Genomic DNA, 12,708 nt, shown 5'->3' with positions numbered 1-12,708 from the left:
CCTGGAGAAGAGGAGGCTCAGGGGAGACCTTCTTGCTGTCTACAACTCCCTGAAGGGAGGCTGTAGCCAGGTGGGGGTTGGTCTCTTCTGCCAGGCAAGCAGCACCAGAACAAGAGGACACAGTCTCAAGTTGTGCCAGGGGAGGTTTAGGCTGGAGGTTAGGAAGAAGTTCCTCATAGAAAAAGAGATTGGCCATTGGAATGTGCTGCCCAGGGAGGTGGTGGAGTCACCATCCCTGGAGGTGTTTAGGAAAAGCCTGGCTGAGGCACTTGGTGCCATGGTTTAGTTGATGAGATGGTGCTGGGTGATAGGTTGGACTTGATGAGCTCAAAGGTCTTTTCCAACCTGGTTAATTCTATTCTATTCTAAAATGGTTTAGGCTTGAGTAGAGTAGGGCTGTTGGTTGGACTTGGTGAGCCTGAGGGTCTTTCCCAACCTGAATGTTTCTGTGATTCTGTGAAAACCACCACAAGTCAAGGGAGGGATTAATAGAAACTCCTTGTCTCAAGCCTGGAAAGCACCAAAATGAAAGCTGTTACATGTTCCAGAAGAAAACATCCTTCACAACATAATTAAAACCAGAAGAGAGGCTATGTTGTATCTAAAACAAGGAAGGGGTGAGGGAGCAGATCAGTAAATGACCTCAAAAGAGGAAGAAATGCCATTAAAAAAATGCAGACTCAGAGCTGATTCTCATCAAACCACAGCACTGTTTTGGTTGGAAAAGACCTTTCAGATCATCAGACTATAACTCTACCAAGGGTGGTGCTAAACCATGGCCCTCAGCACCTCTGTGGCTTCTAAACACCTCCAGGGATGAGAACCACAGGTTCAGAGAGAGCATGGGGTTGGAAGAGGCTCTCAAAGGTCATCTTGTCAACCCCCACCCCTGCAGTGAGCAGGGGCATCTCCAGCTAGAGCAGGTTGCTCAGGGCCACATCAAGTCAGGTGGGGGTTGGTCTCTTCTGCCAAGGAACAAGCGACAGAACAAGAGGAAATGGCCTCAAGCTGCCCCAGGGGAGGTTTAGGTTGGACATTAGAAGAAAATTCTTCACTGAAAGGGTTCTTAAAGCCTGGACCAGGGTCACCAGGGGGGTGGTGGAATCCCCACCCGTGGAGGTGTTTCAGAGCCGCAGTGCGGTGGTTTCACCCCAGAACAGCTGGACTCCAGGATTGCAAAGGTCTCTTCCAACCCAAACCACTCTGTGATTCTGGAGTGCACCAAGTTCTGGTGGCCAAGCCACCAACTGACTTGACCAACTGACTCAATGAAAGAAAGCAGCCACCAAAAGGCAGGCACAACCCCAGAAGGAAGCCCCCCCAGGTGAACATATCAAAGCAGCAGGAAACGAGAAGCTATGGTAGAGGTTAGCAGCCGTCCCCTGGGCAATTCTGGATGCCAGACAAACCACACAGGAAAACACTTCCTGCTCCCTTGATCCTCTCAACAATGCTCTGAAAGAAGATAACTAAACAAAAGATGAAAGGGAATAGGTTGGTCCTCTGTTAAAGGAGCAGCTACCTCAGAAGTGAAGGCTGTTTCAGAGGAAGGATAATGCTGAGGGAACAGCAAACGCATGAGATCCGGGGCTGGAGCACCTCTGCTGTGAGAGAGTTGGGGTTGCTCAGCCTGGAGAAGTGAAGGCTCCAGGGAGACCTTAGAGCTGCCCTCCAGTATCTGAAGGGGCTACAGGAGAGCTGGGGATGGACTTTTTACAAAGGCATGGAGAGACAGCATGAGGCTTCAAACTGGAAGAAGAGGGATAGAGGTGAGACATGAGGAAGAAATTCTTCCCCATGAGGGCGGTGAGGCAGTGGAACAGGTTGCCCAGAGAGGTTGTGGAGGCTCCAAGCCTGACAGTGTCCAAAGCCAGGCTGGTTAGGGCCTTGAGCAACCTGGTCTAGTGGGAGGTGCCCCTGCCCATGACAGAGGGGTTGGAACTAGATGATCTTTAAGGTCCCTTCCAAGCCAAAACATTCTGTGATTCTATGAACTAGCTAGGAAGAGATGCAGACAGGGAATTAAGAACCTTTCAGCGTTGAACAATTGAGGTTTTGGGGTACCCTCTCTGTAAGAAAAAGATGAGGGAACCCACCCTCTTCTAAAACACTGTTCCATAGGCTAGTCTTGCAACACTGCAAGCAACCAAAGCAGATGCCAGGAAACGGAGGCTCTTGCACAGCTCTGCTGAAAAACAAACATGAGCTTAGAACCAAGGAAACAAAACCAGTGGTGGCACAGCAGAAGTGCTTTCACCAGCACTTCCTACAGGTGCTCCAAGAGCAGAGCTACATGTGTGGTCTGAAGGGAGAGCTGAGCTGGATTAACCCCACCACTGGCTGTTAACAAAAGAAGCTCTTCACAGAGAGAGTGGCCATTGGAATGTGCTGCCCAGGGAGGTGGTGGAGTCCCCATCCCTGGAGGTGTTTAGGAAGAGCCTGGCTGAGGCACTTGGTGCCATGCTTTAGTTGATGAGATGGTGTTGGGTGACAGGTTGGACTTGATGATCTCTGAGGTCTTTGCCAACCTGGTTAATTCTATTCTATTCTATTCTAAAAGCAGGGTCCTGTTCTTCACATGAACCTCTGCAGGGATGTCCTGCTCCTCTTTTCACTGCCACTTCACACCTTCTGCAGAGCTTATTCAAGCCAATAAACTTCCAAACTCGTCAACTTCACAGACAATCCAACTCACAAGCCAAAGATTTCCTTCTGGAAAATGAGGTTTTCTTGCCATAAAGGATTGAATCAGCAGGATGGTGAATGGAGAAAACAATAATAAACCAAACAAACCTGGGTAGATGTGGCCTACAAGAAAGCTGGGGAGGGACTCTTTAGGGTGTCAGGGAGGGATAGGACTGGGGGCAATGAAGCAAAACTAGAAATGGGTAGATTGAGATTGGATGTGAGGAAGAAGTTGTTCCCCATGAGGGTGGTGAGAGCCTGGCACAGGTTGCCCAGGGAGGTGGTGGAAGCCTCATCCCTGGAGGTTTTTGCAGCCAGGCTGGATGTGGCTGTGAGCAACCTGCTGTAGTGTGAGGTATCCCTGGCCATGGCAGGGGGGTTGGACCTGGCTGAGCCTTGAGGTCCCTTCCAAGCCTGACAACTCCATGATTCTATGACCATGGAAAAGGAATAACCTTTCCCCACAGGACCAGCTATTTTCTTGTTTTGGGGTGAGGGGGTTAAGTGAAAAGAAGACAACAAAATGTTAAACAGATATTAAAAGCCTGAAAAAATCTTCATGTAAATACTGCAGGTTAAAGTAGAGCCATCCCCACTGGATGTTCTGGGCAGTCTAATTTACAAGGGAACAGTCATTACTTTAAAAGCTCCTATTAGCAAATAGATTTTGTTTTTTTCTGGCAAGGGGCTGTAAGATTAAGCCTCAATCATGACAAAGTTCCTGTTCTCTTGCATTTGTTTAATTGTAATAAGTGCAGAGAGTCCTGAGGCCAAATTTCAGGCACTGTGAGTGGAGGGACTGCCACAGCCTTGAAGTTCTTGAAGCAACCAGGTCTGAGCAAGAATTCTGCACAGCTAGGAGAGTGCCCTGGTCAAAAAGTCTTCTCTTGTGCAAATACATCAGAGCTAGAGCCAGGTGAAAGATAAAAAGTCTGGGAAAACACACACACAAAACTTGAGAAGGTGTTTGAAGTAACTGCACTACCTGTAGCTGGTCTGGCAAGTTCCTGCTTTCAAACCTAGGTCAACACTGAAACTCTCACAAGGGTTTGTGGAAAGATAACAAGAAAATGAATGGTTTTATTACACAAACTTTGCAACATACACTCAACATAAAAAAATGAATGCTGTGGGAACAGGAGTACTCCCAGCAACCTCTTCTATCTGTATCCATCCTGGCCTTGAAGAACCCCAAGAATGCTGAATTCTCCTCTAGCCTAAAATTCCAGCAGCAACAAGAAATGCAAATCTGACTTTGGTCTCTACCTTAGATTGTGTTTTGGGGCTTTTTCCCCCCCCCAGTGCTCTGGTTCAGAACAAGTCTTGTTTAGAAAACAAAGCACTCAACCCTAAAGAAGCAAGAGAGAGAACAAGTTTGCTGCCCCAGAAAGCACAGGAACACCAAACAAAACAACTGAGTCATCCTCCTTCTTCCTACCGATGCCACCAACTTCAGCCCTAGCTGTCTCATGGCTTTGTAATGGGAAGAAACGTCAGCTAAGGCTTAACTTGATCCTCCAACCTTTAGACGATGCCCTAGCATCAGGAACTGAAGAGGTATAAAAATTGGATCCTACTGACATTCGGAGTTGGTTTTCACCCTCGACTTTTACACCAAACCCAAGGTTTACATAGCCCCGAACTCCACTGAAACGCCGCAAACCGAGCAACACGGCGTGGCAGGCGGGAGGTGAACAAACACCTCCGAGAGACGCTGTCAAAGCAGGGAAACTTCAGCCCGACTGGCTCTCGAAACGCTCCCCTCAGCTGCTGAGCGCACATGGGGCGAGCCAGCGCCTCCGGCTGCTGTGCTGGAGCACCGACGGGCCCCCCTCCTCTATCGGAGAGCAGGCAGGCCGGCCGGGCCGGCGATCCCCGGAGCCGCGGGGTACCGGGGATCCCCTCGGGAACGGCACGTAGGTTTCCGCCTGGAGCTTCGCGGTGAGACTGCCGGCAGCCGCCGGCGCCCCGGGGCCGGGCAGCTCACCGAGCAGGCCCACAACCGCGACTTCCACCACCGGGCCGTCGTTACCCCTTCTCCCTCAGAAGCCCCGGGCCCGCCGCGGAGAGGAGGCCGCCGCCCTGCAAGCACCGGCCCTGCCGCCCAACCGGGCCCAGCCACCGCCACCACCCGGTCTCCGCGCACTCCGCTGCTCACCCACGTCCTGCTCGAAGGGGTTGGGGGCGAAGAGCGGCATCTCGGCAGCGCTCGGCCGGTCACCCGCTCCTCAGCCCAGACACCCCGACCCCGGACGCCTGATCTCCTCCGCCCCACCGCCGCCGCTTCAAGGCCCCCGCCGCTGTCCTTTGCGCCTGATCGCGTGGCGGAGGAAACACCCCAGCAGCACCGCAAGGACACGGCGGCCAGGCGGGAGGGCGGGGGACAGCACCGGTACCGGGCAGGGGAACACGAGCTACTGGGGCAGGCAGCGGCGCAGCGAAGTCAGGCGCTGGCGTGGGCACCCCGGGGGGGCGGAGTCAGGCGGGGGCCTGAAGGGGGCCTGAGGGAGCGGGGCTAGAGGTGGTCCTGTGTGGAGGCCACTCCCCCTCCGCCGCTCCTGTGGGCGGCGGCGTCACCGGCGCCATCTTGGTGTGGTGGTGGCCGTGCGAGTCTCTGCCGGTGTGACTCGTGGTTTCACCGCCCTCTCACCTTCGTTCCCTGTTTCTTCCTCCCTAGTGTCTTGATTAATCAGCTTGATTAAACTTAATTAAAAGCTTTATTGTTTCAGTGGGTGTGAGGAGTGGAGGATGGGGAAGCAGCCCGAGAGTGGCTGCTGTGGGAGTGTGGCTGAGGGCGGGTGGAGGAAAAGCATCTTTCCTGTGAGGGAGCTCTGGAGCGGGCTGCCCGGAGAGGTTGTGGAACCTCCTTCCCTGAAGAGATTCCAAACCCGCCTGGCCACTGTGCTGCTGGGCAAGCTGCTGTGGGTGCCCTGCTTCAGCAGGGGTTTGGATTGGATGATCTCCAGAGGTCCCTTCCAACCCCCAGCATGCTGAAGAGATGATGTTTGTAAAGAAGTGAAGGGCAGTGTCAGGAGGATGGATCCAGGCTCTTGTCAGAGATGCCCAGTGATGGGACAAGGGGCAATAGGTACAAGCTGGAGCATAGGAGGTTCACAGAATCACCAAACCTCAAAAGATCATCCAGTCCAACCTGTCACCACAGACTTCGTGACTCAACCATGGCACCAAGTGCCACATCCAATCCCCTCTTGAACACCTCCAGGGATGGTGTCTCCACCACCTCTCTGGGCAGCACATCCCAATGGCTAATGGGAAAAGGTTTTTTTCACTGTCAGGGTGATAAAACACTGGAGCAGGCTGCCCAGAGAGGTTGTAGAGCCTCCTCTAGAGACATTCAAAATCCACCTGGATCTGTTCCTGTGTGACCCTGGCAGGGGAGCTGGACTGGATGATCTTCTCCAACCCTTGATGTTCTGTGATTCTGAGGTGAGGGCATTCAGCCTTCTGCTGGCTGTGCCCACAGCCTCACAGCTTGGGTAACCAGGAGGGGAGTTAAAGAATCATTCAGGTTGGAAAAGACCTCCGAGATCACCAAGTCCAACCTTCTACCCAACACCTCCATGACCACTAGACCGTGTCCCCAAGTGCCACATCAATGTATTGTTTTATGCATCTCTGGGGATGGTGACTCCACCACCTCCCTGGGCAACCTGTTCCAATGCCTGACCACTCTTGCAGCAAAGGAATTGTTCCACCTAAACCTCCCCTGGGGCAGCTGGAGGCCACTTCCTCTTGTCCTGTTATTAGTTACTTATAAGAGGCCAGCACTGGCCTCACTCCAACCTCCTTTCAGGATGCCATAGAGAGCAATGAGGTCTTCTCTCAGCCTCCTCTTCTTCAGGCTAAGATATGGAAGAGCTCCCCAAAAAGCCACTTGCAGGGCACTCCTGGCCCCATGCCTGCTGCAAGCAGCCATCAACAGCTGCCAGCAGGATCTTGGGGGAGCTACTAACCACTGCTGGGGGGTACCTCCTTTGTGTGAGGAGTAATGGGGCTTCAGAGGAACTCATGCCAGGCCAGGTGTGAGTCAGTACTTTCATACCCCACGTGCTCTTTGGAGTATGCACAGTCATAGTTCTTCAAGGCACATCTCATAGTCATGAGCCTTAGTCATCACTGTGGTAGTGGCACTGCATTAGTCAGAGCCTGGTTTTGACTTCTTCAAGCAGAGAACTGGTGGAAAAGTGAAGCATGGCAGCATTACTGCAAGGAGGACATTGAGGGGCTGGAGTGGGTCCAGAGAAGGGCAGCAAAGCTGGGGAAGGGTCTGGAGAACACGGCTGGTGAGGAACAGCTGAGGGAGCTGGGGGTGTTCAGCTTGGAAAAGAGGAAGCTGAAGGGAGATATCATTGCTGTCTACAACTGCCTGAAAGCAGGCTGGAGTGAGGTGAGGGTTGATCTCTTCTCCTAGCACCAAGTGAAAGGGCAAGAGGAAATAGCCTCAAGTTGTACCAAAGCAGGTTTAGGTTGGACACAAGGAACAATTTCTTCCCCAAAAGGTTTGTCAAGCTCTGAACCAGGCTGCCCAGAGCAGTGGTGAAGTCCCCATCCCTGAAGGGGTTCCAAAGTTGTGTAGCTGTGGTGCTGAGGGCCATGGTTTAGTGGTGACCTGGCAGTGCTGGGCTAGTTGTTGGAACTGGATGATCTTAAAGGTGTCTTCGAACCACAAGGACTCTATGATTCTGATTTAAATCTGCTGGCTCTCTGCTGGTGCACTGCTATCAGCTGCTGCGGGTTCCATCGAGTATGCAGACGGCAGGAGCAGGTCACTCAGCACTCCGGAGCCAGTGTCCTCTCATGGGGGCACTTCCCCTTTCGTTCCTGGTTCGTTCCCGTTTCTTTTCCAGCGCTGGAGGCAGTCTGCAGGTGGCACCATTGTCCCACGGTCACAGCCAGCGCTGCCCGGCCTGAGCTGAGCTGAGCTGAGCTGCCAATGAACTCTTCTGTCCGATTTTTAAGGCAAGAAAACCAGAGCATCTTCCCCTCAGTCTTAAATTCACTAATTACACTGAAGCTTAGCATTTCACTTAATGAATCACAACTAAATCGGCAGTAATTGGTTTAATTGCTTTGAAAAAAGGAAGGATGGATCAATCTGTGCAGGGAGGCAAGAACCACTGATGCTGTCTGGCTGAAAAGGAAATCATGCTGAGCTCTCCAGAAGTCAGGACAAGGATTTGTCTCTCATTAGCTCCACTGCATCGAGAGGAGTGTGGCCAGCAGGGCGAGAGAGGGCATTCTGCCCCTTTACTCTGCTCTGGTGAGACCCCACATCAAATACTGCATCCAGTTCTGGTGTCTCCAGCATAAGAAGGGCACAGAGCTGTTGGGGTAAACCAGAGGCCACAAAAATGATCCAAGGGTTGGAGCACCTCTGCTATGAGGATAGGCTGAGGGAGCTGTGGCTGTTTAGTCTAGAGAAGACTCCAGGGGAGTCTTAGAGCTGCCTTCCAATACCTGAGGGGATCCTACTGGAAGGCTGCAGAGGGACTCTTCATAAGTGTGTCTAGAGACAGGACAAGGGGGAATGGTTTGAAGCTGAGGGAGAGCAGGGTTAGACTGGATCTTAGGAAGGAGTTCTTCAGTACGAGGGTGGTGAGACCCTGGAATAGGCTGCCCAGGGAGGTTGTGGATGTCTCCTCAGGGGTGTTCCAGGCTGGGTGGATGAGGCCTCGAGCAGCCAAGTCTAGTTGAGAGGTGTCCCTGCCCATGGCAGGGAGGTTGGAGTAGATGATGTCTAAGGTCCCTTCCAACCTAAGCCATTGTAGGATTCCATGTGTGGTGTGATAACCACAGATAACTTCTTCAGCTCCTGAAACATGGTTTCTGAGTGTTGAATCAAATGTATGTCATCAAATCATCTTCATGGGCATCTGCTCCATTTTTTATCTGATTATGGTGGGACAATGCTTCTGAGAGCAGCCTTACCCCCTGGAGATGGAGTGAGCAGGATCATCACTGCTAGGTCTAAGCCCCCAAGGTTCAAGCAGAAGTGTAGGAATAGAGAGTTCAGAAGCATCTACAGAACTTCTCTAGGTGACAACCATAACCCAAGTGAAGGGAAGAAAGCTGGGGGGGGACTTTTTACAAGGAATTAGTGTGATAGGATGAGAGGGAATGGGTTTAAACTGGAAGAGAAAGGACCTGGGGGTCCTAGTTGACAGCAGCTGAAGATGAGCCAGCAGTGTGTCCAGGTGGCCAATAAGGCCACCGGCATCCTGGCCTGGATCAGCAATGGTGTGGCCAGCAGGAGAAGGGCAGTGATTATCCCCCTGTACTGGGCACTGATGAGACCACACCTCAAATTTTGGATTCAGTTTTGGGCCCCTCACTACAACAAGGACATTGAGTGGCTGGAACAGGTCCAGGGAAGGGCAATGAAGCTGTTGAAGGGCCTGGAGAACAGGGCTGGTGAGGAGCAGCTGAGGGAACTGGGGTGTTTAGTCTGGAGAAGAGGAGGCTGAGGGGAGACCTCGTTGCTTTCTGCAGCTCACCGAGAGGAGGTTGGTGGGGGTCAGTCTCCCTAGTAACAAGTGACAGGATGAGAATAAGTGGCTGCAAGTTGCACCTTGTGGGTATTTAGGTTGGACATGGGGAACCCCGAAAGGGTTGTCAAGGCCTGGCCTAGGCTACCCATGGCAGTGGTGGAGGCCCCATCCCTGGAAGGGTTTCAAAGCCATGGAGATGTGGTGCTGAGGGCCATGGCTTAATGGTGAGCTGGCAGTGCTGGGTTAAGGGTGACTCAGTGATCTTAGGGGCCTTTTCCACCATGAAGGATTCTGTGATTGTAAGAGTTTGCTTGAGGAGCTCTTGAGGAGCTCTTTCCTCATGCAGAGAAGCAGCGTGCTAAGGCTCTGAGCTTTGTTCTGTGTCTGAGTGGATTCTCTGTGTTCCTCCAGCTGCCCTCTGGTTTGCTTTGTGGTTCACTGAAGTATTTCTTTCCTCTTTTCATAAAGGTCTCTCTCCTCTGCTTCTCTGTGTAGGAGTCATGCAGACAAGGGAGACTCATTAAGCAGAGAAAACTCTGGAGATCAGAGAATTGTTTGTGTTGGAAAGGACCTCCAAGATCACTGAGTCTAACCATCAGCCTAAGACTGCCATGGCCATTAAGCCATGTCCCAGAGTGCCATGGCCACACATTTATGAACACCTCCAGGGATGGGGACTCCACCACCTCCCTGGGCAGCCTGGTCCAGTGCCTGACCACTCTTGCAGCAAAGAAATTGTTCCTCATGTCCAACACAAACCTTCCCTATCACCTGACACTAGGGAGAAGAGATCAACCCGCACCTCACTCTAATCTCTTCTCAGGGAGTTGTAGAGAGCAATGAGGTCTCCCCTCAGCCTCCTCCTCTCCAGGCTGAACACCCCCAGTTCCCTCAGCTGCTCCTCACCAGCCCTGTTCTCCAGACCCTTCACCAGCTTGGTTCCCCTTCCCTGGACCTGCTCCAGCCCCTCAATGTCCTTCTTGGAGTGAGAGGAGCCACATCTTTGGTCTGTAGGATAACGCTCCAGGACAGCAGGAAACTTACCTCAGAGAAGTGTTCTAGCTGCAGTGGTTGAGCCCTGAGGGGGCTTTCTGCACCCACCCCCAGGGCAGCAGACACCAAGCCAGCGCTCTGGGTTTTGTCAACACCTTTGTGTCCCCCCGGCACCATGCGCCCCCCCGCCCCGGCCACATCCCTGGGCTGAATGCAGCTCCGGCGGGCAGGAATGCGCCTGTCGGCCGTCCCGATTGTTTCCCAGCACGGGGCAGAGCTGGGATCAGACGTTTCCTCTGCTGAGCTCCAAAGTTCGCTGTCCTTTCACGGGGCATTTGTGCCCTGAATGGAAACTGCCTGCGCGCCGCTTTGCGCCGGGCTGGCCGGCGGCCGTGCGCCCCTAGACACGGCGTAAGCGATTCTCTGCGCGCCCCCCGCCGAGCTGCTCTGCCTGCCGCTCCAGCACTGCCACTGCCTCTGCTGGGGCTCCTCCACCTTCATCTCCTTTCCTGACCCATCTACCCCAAACGCAGACTTGTCGATGGCTTTGTCCAGGGTCAGGGCTGGGCGCCAGAGGAGTGCCCAGGGCTCTCCAGGAACCCCTCTGCCTGCCCAGAGGGAGGAAAAGGGAAGAAGGGAGAGAGGCTGATGGGCTGGGAAAGAAACTCAACCAGCTGGGGTGGAAAGAAGAGCAATCATGGAAGAGAGACAAAGAGACGCAAACCAACAGGGAACCCAGCCCCTGATGGCACCGTTGGCACCACTGATACTAGGGGCAGGCACTGGGCAAGTCCCAGCCTGGACTGAGCAGCAGATGGGAAATGGATTCTGGAAGTGAATTCAGGAACACAGGGATGGGGATGGAAGGCAGAAGGGACAGAGTCCTGCTGGGATGAAGTAGAGGCTTGACCCTGGGGATCCCTCAGCTTGCTCCTGAAGATGCCATCCATGGGCTGAAACCCCATGGGGGATGTGGGATACCTCTAGAGAGGAGAACTCAAAGATAAGAGGCCCTCCTGGGACTGACAGCAGAAGCATGACAGCAGAGAGGCAAATGCTTGCCTTTTCCCACTTAGGGATGCTGGCCAGGCCCAAGCTGGCAAACAGCTTCACTGGGAGAGAACCCTAGGTCCTCCACCCTCCTGCCTGATCTCTTTGGCCATGAGCAGCTTGCCTTCTGGGACATTTCCTCAAGAATTCTGCTCTCTCCAAGGTAAACCTCCATAGGGGTTAATGGTGCCTTTGGGAGTGATCCTTTACTCTGAGCTATGTCCTGCTCACAGCAGGACCCTGTTGCACATCTACCTCTAAGAGCAGAGGTTTGCCCTGGTACCCAGCTGTGATCCCAGGATGCTCCTCCACCTTGGCGAGGTGTGCAAGAACCATAGAATCACTATAGAATGAGCTGGGTTGGAAGGGACCTCCAAAGGTCATCTAGTCCAGCCCCAAAAAGGCTGTCTTGAATTTCTGTGTCTCAGAAAATGTTTCCCTTGGTTTCCCTGTCTTACTTTTTTTCTCTTTGTCTGTATTTCAGATCTACTTTGATGAGTCAGTATTCAGTATCACTAAGGTTGGAAGAGACCTCAAAGATCATCAAGTCCAACCTGTCACCACAGACCTCATCTGCCACACTTCAAGGAAATTCCCCAAACTGTAAGGAAATGTCCTCTCCTGGGCAGAACCAGGCAAGCTCCATTTCTGATCACACACTTGTTGGACAAGTATGATAGGATGGGCTCTGCAGGGGTGTTTTGTGGCTTCCTTCATGTTTATAAACTACTCTGAGATCCTCAGATGAAAAAGGATTTAGGAGTGCAAAAGAGTAAGCTGCCAAACTCTTTCCAGCCTCATAAACAGATAATTTTGCATTCAAGGAGACATGGAGGAGGACAAGATCACACAAGTGGTCTGGGAACAGTCTCTATCAGCCATCCAGGGAGGCCAAAATGCAGAATTCCCTCCATTGCTGTAAGCCCAGCTAATGTTTTATTATGAACTGAGAAAAACCTTCCTGAACTTCTTTTCTAAGGTTTAGAAATGGAGAAGCCCTTTGTTTTCAGCTGGCCTCCTCCTCCTTTAGGTTCTCTCTTTGAGCTCTATTCACACAGCCTTGGTGCAAAACCTCCTGCAAATATTCACTGAAAGATGGGAATCCTGGAGTCCCAGCATGGTGAGGGTTGGAAGGGACCTCTGGAGATCGTCCAGTCCAACCCCCCTGCTAAAGCAGGGGCACCCACAGCAGCTTGCCCAGCAGCACAATGCCCAGCTGGGGTTGAATGGTCTCCAGAAAAGGAGATTCCACCACCTCTCTGGGCAGCCTGCTCTGGGGCTCTGTCACCCTTAAATTCATGAACTTCCTCCTCATGCTTAGATGAAACTAATTATGTTCCAGTTTGTGCCCACTACCCTTTGTCCTGTCAGTGGGCACCACTGGAAAAAGCCTGGTCCCATCCTCCTGATCCCCACCCTTGAAGTATTGATCAGCATTGACGAGATTCCCCCCTCAGGCTCCTCTTTTCCA

The 12,708-nt window shown here is 52.6% G+C and overlaps 1 protein-coding gene across 2 annotated transcripts in view; it reads right to left on the bottom strand.

The window, feature by feature from the left end:
• The window catches only part of STAM2 (signal transducing adaptor molecule 2), a 35,786-nt gene extending 30,812 nt beyond the window's left edge, over positions 1–4,974 (bottom strand). For both annotated transcript variants that reach the window (XM_009909431.2, XM_054177591.1), the window contains exon 1: positions 4,844–4,974. In XM_009909431.2, coding sequence (XP_009907733.1) covers positions 4,844–4,883 — 40 coding nt within the window. In that variant the 5' untranslated portion in view covers positions 4,884–4,974. The remainder of the gene's footprint in view (positions 1–4,843) is intronic.
• Positions 4,975–12,708: the final 7,734 nt, after the last annotated feature.

Source organism: Dryobates pubescens, chromosome 2 (assembly GCF_014839835.1).
Source record: "Dryobates pubescens isolate bDryPub1 chromosome 2, bDryPub1.pri, whole genome shotgun sequence".
NCBI lineage: Eukaryota > Metazoa > Chordata > Aves > Piciformes > Picidae > Dryobates > Dryobates pubescens.
This window is presented reverse-complemented; position numbering and strand designations above follow the sequence as displayed.